General features: G+C 38.1%; 2 protein-coding genes and 1 long non-coding RNA gene across 3 annotated transcripts in view; 2 read left to right on the forward strand and 1 right to left on the reverse strand.

Annotated features, from left to right (window-relative positions):
• Positions 1–21,791, forward strand: part of LOC113994842 (sodium channel protein type 5 subunit alpha-like) — an 80,831-nt gene that overhangs the window by 16,058 nt on the left and 42,982 nt on the right.
• LOC113988586 lies at positions 2,805–20,088 on the reverse strand. The gene is made up of 5 exons (XR_003540958.2): positions 19,856–20,088; positions 9,091–9,131; positions 6,147–6,256; positions 5,466–5,560; positions 2,805–3,436 (listed from the first exon to the last, which is right to left on the reverse strand). It is a non-coding gene; the product is annotated as an uncharacterized LOC113988586 (long non-coding RNA).
• LOC113988585 (sodium channel protein type 5 subunit alpha-like) lies at positions 13,566–18,354 on the forward strand. The gene is made up of 3 exons (XM_039380644.1): positions 13,566–13,981; positions 14,663–14,927; positions 16,266–18,354. Exons 2-3 carry the CDS (start codon positions 14,696–14,698, stop codon positions 17,363–17,365), a joined length of 1,332 nt encoding a protein of 443 aa, XP_039236578.1. The 5' UTR covers positions 13,566–13,981; positions 14,663–14,695; the 3' UTR covers positions 17,366–18,354.

Below are 21,791 nucleotides of genomic sequence, written 5' to 3' on the forward strand. Positions count from 1 at the left end.
CATATGCCACTTTCCCTCTTTCTCTGCTAGAGTCAAAATTGAAATGTCCTGCATTGTGGAAACGTTTTGCTCCAAAGTATCTAATTTGGAATTGTTGTCCATTCTGGAGAGCAGTCAAAGAGAAGGTGAAATTGGTGATTTTGGATCCATTTGTTGAACTCTTTATCACAGTTTGCATTATCTTGAACACCTTATTGATGGCTATGGAGCACCCTGACATGTTCCCAGAAACCAGAAAAATGATTGCTATAAGTGACCAGGTAAATGAGGTCTATGTTAGGGTGAATATGAAGTTATAACCCTGTATTTATACTGGAATAGTCCCATAAGGAGACAGAGTTCTTCAGTGACCTTTTCTGAATTTCTTTTTTGTCTTTCCAGGTCTTCACCCTGATTTTTACACTAGAAATGATCTTGAAAATCATTGCTCTAGATCCTTACTACTATTTTCAGAACAAGTGGAATGTTTTTGATAGCTTGGTTGTTTTGATTGGCCTAGTGAGCTTTGGAACCAATCTGTCACCTTTCCGGGTGGTAATGATTTCTTTGCTATTTTTTAAAAAGCACGTGTTTTGTATAGATTTGTGAATGATTACAGTGAAATACCTTTTCATTATTTTATTGATGAATCTGTCAAATCAGTTCTCTTTGCTGGTAAATAGTAAGCCAACAGGAATATTTCACTGAATAGATAGTAAAAGTTCCTTGATAACTTTTCCTTTTAGCTGAGATTTGTAAAATAACAGAGCTTTCCTCAGGGCTTAGTCTTGCCCTTGAGAGCTCTTCGGTGCTTTCCTCTGTTTTAGGGAGAAAGAGGAGTTGTTCTGAGGTGTCTGTGTATGACATTGCTTTTGTATTTATGTCCTTACTGCATATTTTTAATGTTAAATTTACTAATTACTTCAAAATGCTTCTTTGCATTTCAGTCCACAAGCCTAGAAATGCAGTTGAATTGTGTTTCCCCTTGTTTATCATGACTGAGAGATTTTCACAGCCCTGAATGCTAATTTGACTAAATACCTCCTTTTTACTTGTGAGGGTACATAGAGTAGGTCCCACCTGGCTTTTCAGATCCTATTTTAAGTCTGTTTGATGAGAGGTATAAAAAATATTTGTCTTATTGCATTTGACCAAAACTCAGTAATTTCATAATCTTCATCCAAGTACCCGTGACCTACTTAATTGTATTCCTGTACTTTTTATTGCTATTAACATTATTACACTGGCACACTCTCATATCTAACTTAGCACAAACAATTTGAAACCTTCCTTTGATACTTCTCTGCTCTCAATAACATTAACTGTTGGAGCTTAAGCACAGCACTTCTGCATCAAAACAATTAAAAGCCTTTCTTGGGGAAAAATGACAATGTTACTGCAGTAAAGGCAGCATGATAAATGCAGGGTCTGGTTTTTATGTGAGCTGTGCTGTCTGGGCTGTGTTTGACCTTACCTTTTTTCTCTTATGTTTTATTTACAGATCAGGATCTTCAAATTGGCAAAGTATTGGCCAACCTTAAATACTCTTCTGAAAATAATTCTAGACTCATCTAGTGCTGTGACTAACCTCACTCTGGTTTTGGCTTTCACTATAGTTATTTTTGCTGTACTAGGAATGCATCTTCTTGGCAGTGATTATGAAGGAAAAATCCATAAAATAAGCACCAGTAAGGATTTACGCTGGCATATGAAGGATTTCCTTCATTCAGTCCTGATTATATTCCGAATCTTATGTGGAGAATGGATTGAAATGATGTGGGAATGTATGGAAGTGGCTGGACAAGGGATCTGTATTACCTTTTTCTTGCTAGTCCTGGTGATAGGAAACCTGGTGGTGAGTTTTAAGCTGATTCCCAGTCTCTACTGAATGCATCCAGTTACACTGGCAACTGATTTTTTCAGAGGGAAACGTTATCATTTCAAGAGTATTCACACTATTCTCTTTTCTGGATGTCACTTGACACGTTTTTCTTCAATTTTTTTTTTTTTTTTACTTTTCCCCTGTCTTTCTCTTTCTCACACAAGAGGTAGAAGCAATGCCAAATTATTCCCTCTACCCACAGTATAGAAGTGCAGTGCTTCTGATAATGTGTTGTCTGATGTCTTCATCTTTTGTGTTGATAGGATCCAATAACCAAACTCTTCAGTGCTTTTAATGCTTATCAACTTGTATTATCAAGAGGTTACCATACCCAGATTTTCTGGATTGTATGACATACAGTAGATGGAATGTAAATGTACTGGAAGACAAAATCTTTTCATCTGCTTGGTTTGTTGGTCTATACCAGAACCTTTTGGATGGTGGTGTTATTAAAACTCCTCTTTGCTGTTTTTCAACATATCTATCTCCCCATACATTATGGACATCAGAGGAGGTGAAAATATATTTGATATACCCAAACCCTCACTTCCTTCCTTTTTCTCCTGCCATTCCTTCCAGAAGGGGCCAGATGGTCCTATAACAATATTGCAATATAATAGTAAATAATTTCATGGCAGTGGTTGAGGAAAGCAAGACTGAGGGTTTCTGAAGTGACTTTTCTGTTAGCAGTGGTGTCTCCAACTTACTTTAACTATTTTAAGGTGTTCAACTTGTTCACTGCCTTGCTGCTGAGTTTGTTGGATACTCACAGCTCAGGAGGAGAAGAGGAACCTGGAGAAAGGACTAAATGTCAGATTGCCCTTGCACAGATTCACCAGGGCCTGAAGTCTTTGAAAGACAGAATTCTGGATCCTTGTGGCAGAAAAATGAAAGGAAGCCTCAGAAAAACAGACAAAAAGAAGACTTTGGAAGAAATTTCTGGCAAAAACATAGAGGATAATAATTATGCCATGACAGATGTCAGAAAATACATAGACAACAATGGCTTTGACATAGAGTGTTACCAGAATGAAGAGCATTCCTCAATATCAAGGAAATACGAAGATCTTTCCAGCAGTCACAGTACCTGTGTTCCCATTGAAGCAGCAGAGAGTTACAGTGACAAAAGTGATGATGAGCACACTGTATTCACAGAAACAGAACACAGAAAACAGGTAAGAACTATTCACATTTAAAACAAATTACTGTAACTTACATCTGTAATTGCCATCTCAAAGACTCAACAGTAAATTTTATCCCTTCTGTCATTTCTGCCATTTAACTTTCTTTGGTCTTCTAGTGCAAGGGCTACCAAATAGTCTTCATTTGCCAAAGACATTTTGAATATCCGCTTTTTCACCATTGTCTTCGTGGATAGCCATAATTCTGTTTTTGTCAGTTTTGTTTCAATCTATTGCTGTCAACTAATAAACAAAGTTTGATGAAGACAGACATTCCTTCTTTTTGTCTCCTTTATCTTACACTTGGATAGTTTCTAACACAGGCCTCTTCTGCTGCTTATATGTTGCTCCTCAGTTGCATGGCATCCAAAGAGAAGGCAAAGAAAAGCTACACCTGAAAAAAGAATTATTTTTTTTTAATTACCTTTTCACCTCTATGATACTTTGGACTCCCCTTTATATCTTGTGATTTTCTTGCATCGGGCAGGATAAAGCTCAAGTCTTTCTGCCTGTGAGTTAGACATTTGTACTGTCATTATCATACACAGGCCTGTTTGAGATATTTCAGGTGTCTATCACACCCATCCAGAACTGTCAAATAAGACACAGGAGCTATAGGAACTCTTTTCACCAAGTTACAGAATTGTTTGGGTTGGAAGGGACCTCTGGAGATCATCCAGTCCAACCCCCCTGCAAAAGCAGGGTCACCTAAAGCAGGTTACAGAGGAGTGTGTACAGGCAGGTTTGGAATGTCTCCAGTGGTCAGTGTCTAGGTGGATTGCTACGATCCATTTCCTATGGTTTGGGTCATATTAGGAGGCATTGTCAATGGCATGTCTTTGGACAAGTTCTCAAAGAAGTAAAAATTGCTGATCACCTTAGAATCATCTGTGGCCATTTCAAAGATGTTATCCAGAAGCATTTGATGACAAAAAGTGCTGCAGTGGAATCTGGTCTTTCTTGGCATTTGTGGAGACAAAAGGACTGAGAACTGATTGGGATCACTTAGGTCTTCTGCCTGTAACTGGAAGCATGAGGCTGTTGGGGTCCAGCTGCAAAGGTTAATTGGATGCAGGAATCCATCCCTGGGCTAAATGTATTTCTTGGGGAATGATACATTTCCACAGTAAAACCTCAAGAGCACAGTATTTGAAATCAAGGAAGAAACTATTCTATTACAAGCATTTTAAGGATATCATTTAATTATCTGTAAAAAGACAAACATACTAGTGGAAGATTCTCTGCCCATGACAGGAGGGTTGGAACTAGTTGATCTTTAGAGTCCCTTCCAACCCAAACCATTCTGTGATTCTATGGTTTTAACTTTTGTGGATGTTTTAGATTCTGTTAAAGAATTCTGAATTAAAGAATGACTGTCAGGAAAGAAAAATGTGGAAAATCAACAGTTTTACATTATTTTCTGCAGGGAGACAGATTACCACATAAAGAACAGCAGCAGAGATCAGGCAGCATCAGTCTGATTTCTGAGACTCCTGAAACCATAAATGTTTTCACAGTGACACATGAAAAGCAAGAGCAAAAAGAGGTAATTCTAACTTTTATCAACTTGTGGAATATACTAGAGATTCAAACTGTCACAGCTGTTCTCTCATTCAGCAGTGACAGGACAGGCTGGGATTTTCTGAAGAGCAGCAAGTATAATGCCTGTGGAGGTGGCACATCTCTCTAGAGACAGTAATAGCATGGAGGTTTGTGTCTCATCAATAGCCATGGTTAATGGTGTAACTTAATGTATAATTTTGTACAAAATAAGGAAACAGAAATTAACTAGGAAACACAATGACTGTAAGCATGTCTGATACATGCCACTTGTTTCTATGGATAATTCTGTTTGCTGTCATTCTTGGATGCAAAAATGTGCTCTCTAGAAATGGTTCCCTGAGCAACCATGCTTTTTCTGGTATAGAAACCCAGCTCATTCTAATATTCTAATCGAGTACAGTTCCATATCAAAAAAAGGGGGAGAGCCATGGCTTGCCTCTGATGACCCAGCAAATTAAATGGAAGTTCAGCATCTTTCTGGATTACTACCCCCAAAAGTCCAACCCCATAACCATTTTCTGGTTTTAGGCACAGTTGCCAGAATTTTTCTTTGTTATACATTATGTGTTTATATTTAAAAATAATACTGAAAATATTACAGTGCCCATTAATTTAAATAATTGCATTTTTGTACATGGTGAAGATTCCCTAAGACCTTAGACTCATGTAGAGCATCATGGCTGTCGACAGAGGAAATTCTCCCTTCTTCTGGCTTCCAATTCTTATCCCTACCCTCATGCCTTCACTTTCCATGCCATTCAGGGCACTTACATATTATGGTTGATAGATATCTTTACTCTTTTTTCCTTATACTTGCTTTCCCTATTGTCTTTAGTTTTACAAGTGTGTAGGTTACCTACCAGTAATTACAATTTTTTGAGGTGTGTAGTCCATACATACATTTCTATCCTGTGAGGCCTTCCCATCTTCAAGCCTTTTGAGACAAGGTTTGTATCTGAAAGTGAAAAGAGAATTGGATTGGCCTGAAGAAGTCAGACTTTTGTCCAAAGTTGTAGCATAAGAAGGTCTTCTTCTTCCTGCATGTCCTGTTTAGATGACAAGAAGAAACCAAGGAACTTATTAAATTAAAACCACAGAAACAAAGAGTAGGGATTGGCTTTTTCTGTCCTATTATTTGTAATTTCATTTTGGTAGTTCAGCAACAGTAAGGTAATTTATAGACTGCAGAATTCTTTGGAGAGGGGGGTGGGGGAATGATAAATTTCATTTATTTTTGGCTTGTTAACCTTATGAATGAAACAAAAACAAATTCTCCTCTTTCTCCTTCTCCCATGCAGAAATGTGGTGCTGCTCACAGCTTTTCTGAAGCCAGCAGTGTGGATGCAGCTGTTGGTCTGGAGATGTTTTCCCAGACTAAAAACTCACACCTGCCTAAGGACTGTTTTGGAGAAAGTAGGAATCTTTCCTTTATTGTGCTAATACCAAACAAACAGTGTTAAAAAATATCCACTTGGAACATGTCCAAATTAGCAGAATCTGTTTTCCTGCTCATCCCAGTGTTGACATCTGTCTTTGATTACCTGACCATCTCCTTAGACTCCATTGCCTCTCATGCTTCAATCCTGCTGCCTTTACAGATTCATGGAGACTGTTTCTGGTGCAAAGCAGTGAACAGGAACTTGTAATGTCTCTGCAGTGAAATAAAGTGAAATAATCAGTAAAAATAATAATTGACTAACCTACTAGTAACGTACTATCACTTTTCAAAACAAAAAGAAATAAACATATATAGAAGTAAAGGTGCTTTTTTCTTGTGCCCACCAGCCTTTCTGAAGAAGGGCACAAAAGTTTATTTGTTTTTTCCATATATGTGTTGCTCTATTAAAAGAGATTATTTTGGCATACAAGTTTTTTCTTTATCTTTAGATCATTTCAACTACAGCATCACCTCATAGGCAAAACAGCACATTCTTTCTCTGGTCTGTAGAAGCTCTCTTTAAGATGCCCTATACTGTTTTGATTCCATATCTCAGCGTTTTCCATGGAACCAATATACTGTTCTTTCTCTTTTCAGATTGTGGTAAATGTGTCCCATGTTGTGTAGTGGATATCACTAAGTTTCCAGGCCGAAGTTGGTGGAACTTCAGGAAAACCTGCTACAGAATTGTTAACCATAGCGGGTTTGAATATTTTATGATTTTTGTGGTAGTATTGAGCAGTGCAGCACTGGTAAATTGCATTTAATTTCTCTAATTTTGAATCGATTGTTGTCAATAAGGAAAATAATAATATTTGATTGATTTCTTCTACTCTGACATTCCTTCCCAGAGGGAGAGATAAGAATGTAGTAAATGTATCCCTTAACAATGATAAGGCTTTCTCCCACTTAGATAAGACATTTAAATATATGTATTTAATTATATGGAACTGTAGTTTTTCATGGAACATAGTTCTTCATATACTTGTGTGTTTATTACAAGGCTAAACCAGAGGCTGAAATTACTTTGCACTTTTAAATAAAGTAATAGCACTTCTAAATGTTTAAAGCATTTTTAAAACATTATGATCAGAATTTCAAAGTGAAGTTGGCTGTAAACTGATAGGTGAGATAATGTTTTGTTGCTACCCTGATCAGATCCATTTCTACTCAAGAATAAGGGAATTTCTATGATTTGAAAGCATATCCACTGTCAACTGAAAGTAATTTTTTAAATAGAATATTTTATAATGCAGAAGGAACACAACCAAATAGTCTGAAAGGGATCTATGGGGTAAATGTCAGAATTTTCCAAATAAAATCTGCTCTGTGTACATTAAGTTCAGGTTGTTCACTGAACCATAGATTTGAGCTGTCTGCTTTTAAATTCCCGTGGCAAAAACACCAAGGAAAATCCCTGGGACTCCTGTGAGGGCTCCTCTCTATTTATGTGGAACCAAGCTGAAGGAAGGAAACTGAGTTATTCTTTAATGTGCTCTAGGTTCTGACTAAGTTGAACACAAAGCTAATTGGTACCCAGGTGCAAAAATTCCACAAAACAACAACATTTTCTTGTCATCGAAGATGTTTAACAATGAGAACTTTCGCATTGCTAAGATACTGTTGTCCTCTTGCAAAAAGGGACTTGTCCATTTTGTTTGGTTGGGTTTCTTTGTTTATGAAGTTGTATGCTGGTAGGGAATTGTCTGAACCAGTTAGAACAAAGGGACACCGTGGTGTCCTGTCCTTGAAAGGAAATTAAATGAGATGATGCTGACAGAAAGAATGCACAGAAAAGTCCATGGTGAGTGCTCAGTGCTCAGTGCTCAGAGCAAAGGAAGAGTAGTTAGAAACTTAAGTAGATTCTAACTTTTTAAGGTAGCAGCAATTAAGAGTAGGTAGACACTTAAAAAAATTAGACAAAAAGGAGTTGGAAGTATGAAAAAACATCACTGCTAATGAGCAGGTGGTTTGACTGGTAGATGGAGATCAAGGTAGCCAAGGTTTAGCAGGCAATAAGAGGACACATGATCAAACTTACTCAAGAAAAAAGGTCAGAAATGGCAAATAGGTTTATGTACATGAATGCCAGAAGTTCTCATTTACCCCCACTCAAATGAACAGTCCCATGGGCACAGGGACAGCTCTGCTCTGGAGGCATTTCTCCTAATTGTTGTGCAGTTGAAAGACCCCTGAGGTCCAGAAGCAGAATCACTGTTTTCTAACACTGCAGAACAGGAGTGCATAAGTTTTATTGGATTATACATAGGAGCATCTCTGCTTCATGTTTTTTCAGTGGTCTATGCTCCTGCTCCACCTTTCCCATGGCCTTTTAGATGGGTTTTTAGGCATGTGTTAAGTGCAGGGGAGCAAATCAGGTCTGCTGTTAATACCTTAATGAAGTGGGTAGGGGAGAAGTGCAGGCTTGGTGAGGAAATAATGCAAGGTGTAAAAGGAATTGGGAGTAGATTGGCAATACCAAAAACTTAAAGTTAATTAGCGAGGCAGCAAATGCATTAAAGACAAGCAAACACTGATGTGAACAGCAGCAATCAATAAAACATTTTCCTAAAACCTCAAGGTCAAGGTTTAGGTGAAAAAACCTGTAACTCCAGGAATGAACAGTTCCAGGTAAGGAGTTTGTCATTCTTTTCCATGTGTGTATTACAACTCTGCAGGCTGACTAAAGATGACTCATTTGGAAGGTCAGAGTCTGAAAGACAGTGGTTAATGTGTTCAAGTCAGGCTTTATTGTGAAGAATTTAGACCAACACCTTCAAAATTATCAGTTACATTGGGAAGCCAGAATGTGGTAGCCACAATTGCCCAGCCTCAGACAAGTTTTGAAATGTCGAGCATAAAAACCTGAAAGTATTTGATTTTTCAACAACCTGAAAATGGGATTGTACTTATTTTACAATTCATTTTTTTACTTCTAAGTATAAAACTGAGTGGTGGTTACCCATAATTTAATATGAAATTGTTGTAATAAGGCAAACTGTGTATTCTTGTGCAATTTAAGAATAATTTTCCATGCAACTACTGACCTGTTTGAATTCTGAAATTCCAGGCATTTGAAGATATTTACCTGCAGAATAGAAAAACAGTGAAAATGATCCTAGATTATGCTGACAAAGTATTTACCTACATCTTTTTGATGGAGATGCTTCTGAAATGGGTAGCTTATGGATTGCAGAGTTACTTCACAAATTCCTGGTATTTGCTTGACTTTGTCATTGTATGTGTAAGTATTATATTCAGCTTGTCATACATTTTGATTTTTGACATTTTCTGTCTGGATAACTACATGTAACTTCTAATTATGGATAACTACAAGTGTGATAGACAGTTCCCAAAAGGTGAAAAATTCGAACCCAAACAGATTTTAGGACAAATTTAAATTGAAATTTTCAGCAATAAGGAGGAGTTGCTTAAGAAAATTTTATTAGGTGTCACCATCACTGAGGACCATGATGGCTCTAAAAACCTTTTCAAGTGGAGAGAAGGAGTTCAATTAGTGATCAGAAACAAAACTAAAATAAATTACTTAAAACGATAGAAAAATGAGAAGCTACTGGCAGTTCTGGACTAGATGATCTTAAAGGTCCCTTCCAACCCAAACCACTTTCTTAATCCATGATTTTGGCATTTAGAAACAGAAAAAACATAGAGTTGCTTCCTTGAAAGAGAAGAAACTTAGATAGTAAAGGGAGTTGAAAAGTATTGTTGGAAAAATCATTTACCAGAATGTTAAAGACATAGGAAAGAACTTTTTGCTTTGCAAAAGAGAAATCCCAGCAATCCTTTGCATATTTATAAAGATACATGTTGAAAACACCAGTAGTGAGATAAGTGCAGTATTCAATTCCTACATATTTCTTATGAATTCAGACAATATTAATTATTATAATCTTGCCATATAAAAGTGAAAGATCTATGCTTGTCAACATCACACTGGGAAGATTCTGAAGTTAAGTATTTAAAGAAAAGGACATGTAAACAGAGGACTGGTGGTAACATCAAAGTAGTTGTTTGATGACTTCAGAATAGTCAGCATTGAAAGTTGTGAAGTAGGAGGAAATTTCAACAGGAAGGTCTAATATTATGGCTATTTATAAAGAGTATGTACCATGACTTTAGGGTTTTTTTAAATATATTAGAAAAGAATGAAGTAAAATTACAATAACTTTGAATTTAATGTATATTTTCTTAATTTAACTTACTGATCAAAGATATTGTAACGTTCAGGTAATGATTGTTTGCTAACACAAACAAGGGAAAATTTGTTTACCATTTAATAATCCCAGTTCCAATTCTATGAACACAGCTGTCATTTGTTTCCTGGGGACTAAGTCATGATCCCAAAGTTGTATCACCTTGTTCCTCTGGAAGTGGCCTGAAATCTCTCAGGACTCTTAAGGCACTGAGGCCTCTACAAGCTTTGTCAAGATTTGAAGGGATAAAGGTAAAGATGTTGAGGGTCAGTGTGAATATTTTGTAATGGCTACATTTGAAGATGTTTTTGAAAATGACAACATAAAATTCACTATTATTTTCATTCATTTTGTTCAGGTTGTTGTCAATGCACTCCTTGGAGCTATCCCCTCAATCTTCAACGTTTTGCTCGTCTGTGTTGTCATTTGGCTCCTATTTAACATTCTAGGAGTAAAATGGCTTGGGAAAAGATTTTCAAAGTGTATACTCCAGGAAGGAGATATCAGTCTCATTAATGACAAAACTGATTGTGAGTCTCATGGTGGAAAATGGACAAATTCTCCTGTAAACTTTGATAATGTTGGGATGGGATACTTGGCTCTGCTCCAAGTGGTGAGTTCTATAAAAACATTCTCAGTTTTGTTTTCTTCAAGGAAATGGGTGGAGCAGCCCAACCATGGGACACCCCTATGCTTCTGTTTATCCCAGTGAAATTGGGGATATTTTTTAGCTTCCATATATATTTTCCTTGTTGGTGACCTGCTCAGTTCCTCCTAAAGAACACTTGAGCATATGCAACCTTGTATTAAAATCAAGAATTCTGTTTCATGGCTTTTCAATGTTGTTTTAATTTTGATTAACACTCTAAACCTGAAATAGTCTGCAGGTTACTGAATTAAAAATATTCTCATTTTCTCTAGTTTAGAATGGATGAGAAAGAAAATCAGGGCACAGTTTATTTATATTTTCTTTTGCTGTAGAAGTCATGAAGGATTGGGATACTAATTTATTGAGCTCCCTAACATGACAACAAAGGAGAGAAAGGCAATTTTTAAATTGGCTGTTATCCCTGTATCTTTTTTAGATGAAGTTCTTTGCCCTGGATCCTCCAAAGTATTCTATGATTCTGCAGAGTTGCTAAAAATTGCAGGAAGGAATTGTTTGCTGTTTTCTTAAAAATTGTTTTTATCCTTTTACATTATATTTGTAAGTTAGGCTGAAAATTTTACTGATTTTTTTTACAAAAGTTTTGAATTTAATGAGAGTTAACATTAACACACATTTCGCATGAGTCATACTTTTTTTTTGTTTTCTTTTCAGGAAATATTTTTTTCTCTTTACTAAACTCCAGTGATACTTCCAAGCAGATCTTAAGAAGTCATCCACATTTTTTTATAGCACACTGCTCCTTTTCCCACAACTATCAACACATTTATATTAGCTATACCCGATTTTTTCTCAGTGATAACAAAATTAAAAATGCATTTTTTTTCAGGCAACTTTTAAAGGTTGGATGGATATTATGTATGCAGCAGTGGATTCACGTGAGGTATGTCACTAAAATGACAATTTAGTGAAATAACTGCTGATTAACATGACTGTTCCTTGTAGGGCTGATCTTAGTGAGCTGGGGCTTTAGAATTGCCTGTTGTCTGGGACAGCATTCCAGAGGATGGCTGGTCACCATTATGTTTAGTCTGAGTTGTTGTTTTTAATCAGGGTATTCACAGGATCCCTTCTGATTGGAACTGGTTCTTTATTACTTAAAGATTTGCTAAAACTGCATTGGGCTCTATAGCTCTGTTTGTCACTATCTTTACAATCAGTAGCAAGATAGAACAAGAGAGTGGTTCTACCTGTACATCCAGGTAAATGCGTGGAAATAATTTATCCCTCATGACAATAAAAAATCACTTATTATAAATTGGAAATGATAAATGGAATTGGAAAATGTATCCTTTTTCCAATATTATTTTTCTGGTTTGACATTTTTTTAACAGATCGATGAACAGCCAAAGTTTGAAGCAAACTTACACATGTACCTATACTTTGTGAATTTCATTATGTTGGGATCTTTCTACATGCTGAACCTTTTTGTTGGAGTGGTTATCAGCAATTTTAACCAACAAAGGAAAAAGATAAGTACTACTTGAGCTAACTCAGTGTCTCCTGTAATCCCAATTTGCTTAAGTGAATGCTGGTTTGACACGTAGATGTCTAACATTTTGAAATAACTGTTTATCTGGATAAATTTAAAACAATAACAATTGAAACCAAATTTTGAAAACAGGAGTCCCCATTTCCTCAAGGCTTTTAGCAATTTACCTGTAAACTCCATTTTCCTGCCAAGTCCTTAATTTGTTCTAAGTAGAGGAGGAGGAGGAAGGAGGGAGTATCTTTAGAGATGAGAAGCCAAAACCAGGTTGAGTTCTGTCCTGATTCATTTAGATGTTAAAGTATCCAGAATAGAAAGGAAAATTGAGTAAATTATTTCACTTGGAAGACTTAAACCAAATAAACCTCTTGCTCATTCAAAAAAAGCAGACCCCAACAGGAGCTTTACAATTTCAAGATTCACATTTGGAAGGCAGAATCTCTACAGGAACCCTTTTTTATTTCCATAACCTGACTCATATACCAAGTCTCAAAGCATTGCTGCTCTGGGTAGAGAGAGAGAGCAATAAAGCCCACAAGAAATTTTTCTGCTCTCTGCATTTGAACAGGAAAAGGATATGTGGGGGTTGAGGAACAACAGTCCAACTTCACTCTAAGAATTTCCTTTTCTAATGAAGTCCCAGTTACAGTAATCCAAACAGACAGAAACAACAGTGGTCAAGTAGTTTATAAGCCAGAACATTTACTGGAAGTTTATGTGGACGTAATACTTTTTTCTTAGTACATGCTGTGATTGTCATTTTTTTCTTTATCATTTCTTTGCTGCTTCTCAGGAATTTTTCTTGTGATCCATATAGTGAAGTCAAGTGGAATTTTCAGAGGTCTTTCCAGAGTGATTGAAATTGCAGATGCCCTACTAAACATTGTTGTGTGTTTGTTGTACAAAATGCTGATCACTCAGTGCTTTTAGGATTGATGAGTGGCTTCTGAATCCTGGGTTCAAAGGGATTGCTAAGTAATACAGGGGGTGTAGATGGGGACAAGTAATATAGGGGGTGTAGATGGGAATACGAAATTCGTTGTTAGGAACCCCCTGTAGAACTGGGTCCCATCATCCTCCATTTACCTGCTAGTCCAGCAATACTCTTCTGTTTCTACCTTTCTCAAAAATAGAAAGTATTTCCCTTCTTGATGAATCGTATGTAATTTTTAAAATATGAAATAGATTTGTAAAGCTTCAGAAAGGCTCTCACACTTGAGAGAACTGACTTGGGAACATTGCCTAGACTAGGCTTCCATGATCAGACCCAGATCAACTCTTTCCAGTACATCTTTTCAAAGATCAAGGGGAAAAGGAGAAACGGTGAACATACAGTTTGTCTCTGTGCTCTCTTAGGTCCCACTCAGGACAGCTGTACCTTACTCATTTTTACAGAAAGTTGCTGGAATTTATTTAGGGAACTGCATAAACTTCAGCTGAACAACAATATTCTTTTCCTTTACTTAGGTGGAAAGGATCTATTTTTGACTGAGGAACAGAAAAAGTACTATAATGCCCTAAAAACACTTGGATCCAAGAAACCTCAAAAACCCATCCCAAGACCACCGGTGAGATCATCTTAAGTAGAACATGGCAGAAGATACAACGATGGTGACCATATCTGAACTCAGTAGCCCAGGCACAGGGAAATAAACTTTGCCTTAGAGCCCATCATCTTCCTCATTCAATGTAGTATTTACATTTTACTCTCTTTTTCTTAAAAGAACCTTTGTTTGTGGGCATTAGTTAGGGAAATTTATATCCTATTTATGACCTATCCAAAAGTGCAACTTGTTTATAAAGGTTCATAATTAGTATTTGATAATCATACCATGACCTTGGTTACTTAAGTACATGCCCCATGCCAGTTATTTGCTTTTAAATACTCTTATGTTTTATTTCTTTTAGTTTCTTAAATTTAATTCCAGACCTGGCTCTTCATAGTAACTATTCAGAGTTTTTCTTGCTTATGACATTTTAATTTGAATTGCTTATGGTAAAATATCTGCTTCAATAAGTATTTCTATTAAAAGAGCAATCACAATGTGCTCTGGATGTATTTCCTAATTTTTTATACACACACACACATACACATATATATATGCCAATGTGAGTTTTCACTGAAGATCTAAAGAAATCCCCTAAAAATGCTTCTAGTAGCTTATTGTTAAATTTATATTATCTTAAGGTCCTTTTCCAAGCACAAATTACTGATTAATATTTGAATGCAGTTCTTTTTCTCTCCACAGAATGCATTCCTGGGATTGCTGTTTGATATCGTAATGCACAAAGCATTTGACATCATCATCATGATTTTCATCTGCCTAAATATGTTTGTTATGATGGCAGAAAATAACCAGGAAGGCACCAAGGAAGTTCTTAATAAAATCAACTATTTTTTTGTGGCTGTATTTACGGCGGAATGTGTCATAAAAATACTGGCCTTAAGACAGCATTACTTCAAAAGCATCTGGAACTTGTTTGATCTTAGTGTTGTGGTCCTTTCAATAGTCAGTAAGTACCAATCACTAAATCAGGTAATGTGTCTTACCAATATTGAGCCAAATTTCAGTATGAAGTAACCACTTAGATATATTTGATAAACAAAGTCCAGATCCACTGTACTTTTTCAAACTATATGCTAAGTCATTCCTTCTAGAGGATGTATTTTTGTTTATATTTTTCCACAGTACTAGAAGGTAAATGGAGTTTTCAATTTTTACTTTTCTTAAAGTATGTTTTATTGAGTAATTAATTAATTAATTAATTAAAGTAATTTAATTAATTAACATCTTCTCTAAATTACTATACTTAACCTGTTGTCTGACTGTCTTTATGCTTTCAGTTTACATGTTATCATGGTAACTGTTGTTTTCACAGTAAAAGTAAATTCATGTTAAAAATACATTTGCTTGAAAAATGAGAAAGATGTATTTAATTTTTCCAGGACCTCCTTTAAAGAAGCTAGATCCTGATTGCTGATTTAGAAAGCTCGGGAAAATGTAATTGCTCAGCACCATTCTAAATCTGGACCAATACTTGTGACTGTGAAAAGTCTCATTAAAACTGACTTGGCTTTTTTGGCTTTTCAAATAAGACTAGATGCTGATCATTTCCTCTACAAAGGGTCATAGATAGCTCTAGTTTCTTGTGCAGTTTATTAGGTTTGTGCTTCCCACTCAGGCTCAGGTTATATCACAGAATAAAGGACAGGAAAGAAAAACTGCTCTGAGTTCTGGTTTGTGCCTAAGCACAGTAACCCTTTGCTGTGCCGTGCAACCCAGGAAAATGATGACTCCTTAACTCCTCTGTTTGTAATCATTTGCATTCCTGCTGTATCCTTACTCTGTTAGTAGGGTCAAAGAACAGGGTGTAATGAGGGATAAATGCTAAAAGACGATTTTCCTTTACATTCCTCTTGGTTTCCTCTGCTCTCCTTCAAGTACCAAGCATTAGTCAAAGCCTCACATTTAGCATGTGATCAGGCCTGTAAAGAAGCAGCAGATGACAACCAGGAGGCAATCCCCACAGCTTCCAGCACAGGAGTTGAACAGATTTATTTTTAAATACTTGGGCAATGAATGCCTACCTTCACCCTCTGGCTTAGAGAAATCAGGGAGGATACAATTTCCAAAGTATGCATAATCTTGAAACCTCTGTAATATTGAAAGGTATTTGTCTTTCTTTTCCTAAGCTGTCTTGTAAGCAGTTTCAGTATTGATGATGTTTGTGTGGAAAGTGGTGTAATATGGTCAGTGTTACTTCTGACACCTAAAGCACAGAATATAACAAAGCAGACAACAATTTGACTAATATGGCTTGACAACATGTGTTTTCTTTCTCTCTTCAAAGGTATTGGAGTTTCTGAAGCCTTTCAAAAATTCATCTCTCCTACACTTTTGAGAACTATTCGTTTGGTGCGAATTGGCCGAATCCTGAGATTGGTTCGAAAAGCAAGAGGAATTCAAACACTTGTCTTTGCATTACTGATGTCTCTTCCTGCACTGGTCAACATTAGCCTTTTGCTTTTCCTAATTATGTTCATTTATGCCATTGTGGGCATGGCAAACTTTGCCTGTCTTCCCTGGGAAGGTGGGATTGATAACATTTTCAACTTTCAAACCTTTTCTGGTAGCATTCTCTGTCTCTTCCAAATTACAACATCAGCTGGCTGGGATACTCTTTTGGCCCCTTTGTTAAGTGAATCTGGTACATGTGCTCCCAACTTAAATTTAACAGAGACAGATAAAACTACTTGCAAAAATAGAGCATTTGGTATTTTTTATTTTGTAAGCTATGTCATTATATCTTTTCTCATTGTTGTAAATATGTACATAGCTGTCATTTTAGAGAACTTCAATATTGCCACTGTAGAAAGCACAGATCCTCTTTGTGAGGAGGACTTTGATATGTTTTATGAGACCTGGGGAAAATTTGATCCTCTGGCAACACAGTTTATTGACTATTCTGCTCTTTCAGACTTTGCAGATGCTCTGGCAGAACCCTTGCGCATTCCAAAGCCCAATAACATCCAGCTCATATCCATGGACCTCCCTCTAGTGAGTGGAGATAAGATCCACTGCTTGGATATCTTGCTTGCTTTCAGTAAACGAGTCTTGGGAGAATGTGGAGATTTTGATACACTTAAATTACTGATTGAAGAAAAATTTGTGGCTGCCAATCCATCAAAAAGATCTCACAGGCCAATTTCTTCTACATTTAAGAGAAAACAAGAGGAGGTATCAGCAGTTATTATCCAAAGGGCCTTCAGGAGGTATTTGATACAGTGTTCTTTCAAAAGTACATCTTTCTTATGCCGTCACAGACAGACCAGTGCTGTCTTTGGAGAAGAAACGCGGGAGAAGCAAAGGCTTATTGTATCAATGCTTAATGAAAGTAGTGGCAGGAAGATACATAAATCACGGTCTGTTTCTTCCACATCTCTCCCTTGACTTTATGATGCTGTTGCTGAAACCAATAAGCTGGGCACATAAGGTTACCCCAGGCTGCAGCATTTTTGACATTTAAAGCAAAGTGACTGATTTTCAGATGGAGACAATTCGTGAATCCCAGAGCATAATACTCTGAATTTAGAATAATGATGGCAGCCTTCAAGCATTGTGATTGTTCAAATTTGCAAATTCTCCTTAAAATCATTAAGATCTGAACAACTATGTCGTAAATATTGGAGGAATATCAAACCATAGAACGTTTTTGTCTGTTACTGGAGTAGGTGGGTTAATTTTTTCACCTGCCAGTTTTGTCCTAGTTCATGTGTTTATGGAAGAAATCCATAAAACATCAGTTGTGAGCATAGATTTATAAACACACAAGGCTCTAGAATAATGTATATGTCTTTAGAGATAATCAGTATTTCCAACTAGGCTTTATTGTAGCAAAATTAACTAATTACTACACTTCTGTAATAGAGCTCATTCAGGACACTCGAGTATAATCAGCCTCTAACTTTGATGGTTTTGGGACCATCCTCCTCCTAGCATGTTTGGGTGGATTTGTTTATGCTTAAGAATTTTGGAGGTGTCTTTATATGTGCACCTAAATGGATTTAGCAGATCATCCTCAGTTGCCTGTGCATAAAAGTTGTACATAATTTGTTCTTTGTCTCAATCAGTGTATGAAAATCATAGGTACCAAAATCAAAGGATGTTATACAAGGGGTATTGCTTCCAGAAAATCTTGAGAATCATTGTACATAAATTTTCATCATCATCCAAATGTCATAGAAAGCATTACTTAGTATTCTGAAAAGGAGTTCATGGTATATCTTATGAGACAACATTTAATAAAAAGTAGGGGAAGCATTTATTTGATTGATTCTGAAAAAAAATGCATGAACAATGTGTAATAATATTTTAGCGATTCTTTTGCAGTTTGGGTATTCAGATGAAGTGTCATGGTGGATTCAGGATCACTAATGAAATACGACTGGTTTAGATTCTTCAATAAAGAGTTCAGATGCTTAACATGTTTTTGTCTGTTTTCTAAGGAGTATCTTCAGTTTCATTTATTACAAGACATAAAGTGTTCTTAGAGGGGTAATACAATTTTCCAGAAGTAGCTACCTATTAGCACAAGAAATGAAAATGTTTCACTTTTTACAGGGAATCAGAAAAGATTTATCATTTTGAGGCCAAGAAGAGCCTCAAGGAACAATAAGGTAATTACTCAATATTTACTGTCATTTCCTGTGTTAAATACTATTAAATATGACAGATATTGTTAAATCTAAAATAATTTCAGGACAAATAAAGACACAGGAAAGCTAAGAGTTTAAGAGTCCAGATACAGTATGGTTTGAATGGGCTTTATTATGGTTGAGCATCGGCTCCCCAGGGAACTGGTGGAGTCACCATTCCAGGAAATGGGACCTCTTAGCATAACTCAGGAATTTGCCCTTTGGAGCTGCCACACTGGGCAGAGGGATGCAGAGATATTTGGTGGCTCTGCTTGAGACCTGCTCCTGTCCAGCTTGTGTTGTATCATGTATCATGCAGAGTGATGCTTGTGAGGTGAAACTATTTTGTTCTTTGAGAGCTGGACTGAGCCAACAGCTTTTGTTCAGTGATCAGGTGCCATTAGATGGCAGCATTTAGTGTGGTTTAAAATGTGGTCAATCTTCGGTGAATGAGGTGTCACACTTGCACACTTCTGCCCAGGGGTATTAAATTGATTGCAAAAACTTTAGAATAAAGTCACAGACCACTACGTCCTTGACAGAAGCAGAGGGGAGTGGGTTAAGGCAGGCACCTGTCAAAGAAGCAAATGGTGGGCTGTGTCCACAAGGTCATATGTAACAGCTGCCTCCCAAACACTATATGAGTTTTGAGCAGGCAGACATGACCAAGGTGTTTTTATCTTCCTGCCCTGGCAGCTGAGGGCCGCCGCTTACCCCCTCCTTGACCAAAATGGAACACTCGCAGATAATCATCTTTGCCCGAGTAGCACTCAAAACAGATCCATCAAAGGGGCCAACACACACCAGAAAACCAAAACAAACTAGACAGTCCTTCTCAGTGTCAGAAGCCCGGCAAGTGGGGCTGGGGCCGCCAACCCCTGCGGCCCAAGGATGGGCCCCACAGCAGCCCAGCAGAGCCAGCGCCCCCACACCAGTCCCCGCCAGGAGAGACAGCTCTGAACAGCTGGGGGGGAAGGAGCGGGGAGCAAAACTTCCCGTACACAAAGGCCCCATCTCTGTCCTGACTGTCTCAAAGCCTCTGGGGAACACGCCTTTGCTGTCCACACCGCCCCACTGAGCAAAAGTGGCCTCACTGGGGGTTGGGCTTGCACTAGGCCAATGTCTGCTGGCCTAGGCCTACAGTCAAATTCAGAGACCAAAGACTCTGTCAAAATACTTCCATCCCACCTCCCTGGACCCCCAGAGGGATCCATACGGGCGAAAGCTCGGGTAGGCAAGACTGTACCTGCACCCTGTTCCATTGACCGTGTGCCAGCGGTGCGGGACACCAAAAGCTCCAGCTCCCGACCCTGCTGGCCAAAAGCCTCTAACGCTGCATGTTCCAAGCGTAGTTAACGCTCCAGGCCATCAATTTGCTGCTCCTGGGCCACTACTTGGCCCCACAAAGACACAATCTCCTGGTCCAGGGCTTTAAATCCAGTCAGCAGAACCCATCCAACCTGGCCCGCCCCTGTCACAGACCTCAAGGCAAGCCAGGCTACCAGGAGAGACACTGTGGTGAAAAAGGCAGCTACAGAGGCTGAAGATGTCTCATGACACAGGGGGCCGGTGACATGGCCCCCCAGTCCTTGATCTCCTCCGCAACCACTGCAGGGTTACTCTGGGGAACTGCCAATTCTACACCAAAAATGTAAGGCGAAAATACTCATGTATTCTTCCCAAGAATTCCAAGGCAGTGGAAGGATTTAAAAAAAGGTTTATTTCCAGTTCAAGAACCAGTTATTTATGATATGGAGCATCAGGCCTCCCAGGAAAAAAGGTGAGTTCCCACCCCCTCAGGGCCCCTTTTATCCTCTCTGTTTCTACTCTGCCTTCCCAAGGCCTCTGTGTATGTCCGGACTATCTCCTCTCACGTATCAGAGAGAAAGACTCAGAACTTCTCTTGCTATGCAGGGGGAAAAGCATTGAAATTGCCTTGGAGAAAGAGTTACCATTTAGGCAGAAAGCCTTCCTAGCAAAAACTGACTTTCTAACTTTCCGTCACAAATTGTTCCAAAAATGTATCTATCCCTACATATATCTTCATCAATGACACAGACAAAGGAATCAAGTGCACCCTCAGTAGATTTGCAGATGACACCAAGCTGAGTGGTGCACTTGATACTCCAAAAGGATGGAATGCCATCCAGAGGGACCTGGATAAGCTCTAGAGGTGGGCCCATGTGAACCTCATGAGGTTTAACAAAACCAAGTGCAAGGTGCTGCACCTGGGACAGGGCAATGCCCGGTATCAATCCAGGCTGGGGGATGAATGGATCAAGAACAGCCCTCTGGAGAAGGACTTGGGGGTGCTGGTGGGTGAGAGGCTGGACACGAGCCATCGATGTGCACTCACAGCAGAGACCTGATTGTGGCCTTCCAGTGCCTGAAGGGAGATGACAGGAAAGATGGAGAGGGACTAATTACAAGTAGTGCTGTGTAGTGACAGGACAAGCGATGACAAGGGGGGATGGCTTCAAACTGACAGAGGGAAGGTTTAGATTAGGTATTAGGAAGAAGTTCTTCCCTGTGAGGCTCTGATACAGGTTGCCCAGGAAAGCTCTGGATGCCCCATCCCTGGAAATATTCAAGGCCAGGTTGGGTGGGACTCCAAGGAACCTGGTCTGGTGGAAGGGGCAGGAGGGTTGGCACTAGGTGATCTTTGAAGTCTCTTCCTGCCCAAAACTATTCTGTGATTCTGTGGGGCTTTTTGTTGGTTTTTAATTTGTAAAGATGTTTGGTATTACATAGTTTTTACAAGTTGTATTCTTGACATGTTGAAGTTTAACTTTACAGGGAGCTACAGCAACAAATAGGTTTGAAACCAAGTGGCTAGGGCTCTTACATTTGTCATTTCATTGTTGTGTTATGTTGGGAGCCATGCAATAAAAGGTCAGATCTCATAAACTCTCTTAGCAAGACTACAAGAAACGCTGAAAATCTTTTAGAGATTGTAGGAGCAATATTTTGCTTTTAGCATCTTACTCTTGAGAAATGAAAAAGCTTCAAGAATACTAATACTGTTTTCCAGAACACTAAGAAGGAACAGAGGGAATAACTTGAATTTCAGGCACTGACATAATTTTCAGACTTCTTCAGTGTACATTAGATCATTAGGCAGAGAGCTACTTTGTGTAACAATGCATTTAATGTGTACTTCCCATAAAAGCTATTTCCTGTTG

The sequence above is a fragment of the Pipra filicauda genome, unplaced genomic scaffold (assembly GCF_003945595.2).
Source record: "Pipra filicauda isolate LSUMZ 115617 unplaced genomic scaffold, ASM394559v2 scaffold1_size10287979_pilon, whole genome shotgun sequence".
Taxonomy (NCBI): domain Eukaryota; kingdom Metazoa; phylum Chordata; class Aves; order Passeriformes; family Pipridae; genus Pipra; species Pipra filicauda.

Bases quoted from the DNA above. Each gene is read 5' to 3' on its own strand.
- LOC113988585 (XM_039380644.1), top strand. From the start codon at position 14,696: ATGCACAAAGCATTTGACATCATCATCATGATTTTCATCTGCCTAAAT. The intron at 14,928-16,265 runs GTAAGTACCAAT...CTCTCTTCAAAG, and splicing joins TGTGGTCCTTTCAATAGTCA to GTATTGGAGTTTCTGAAGCC.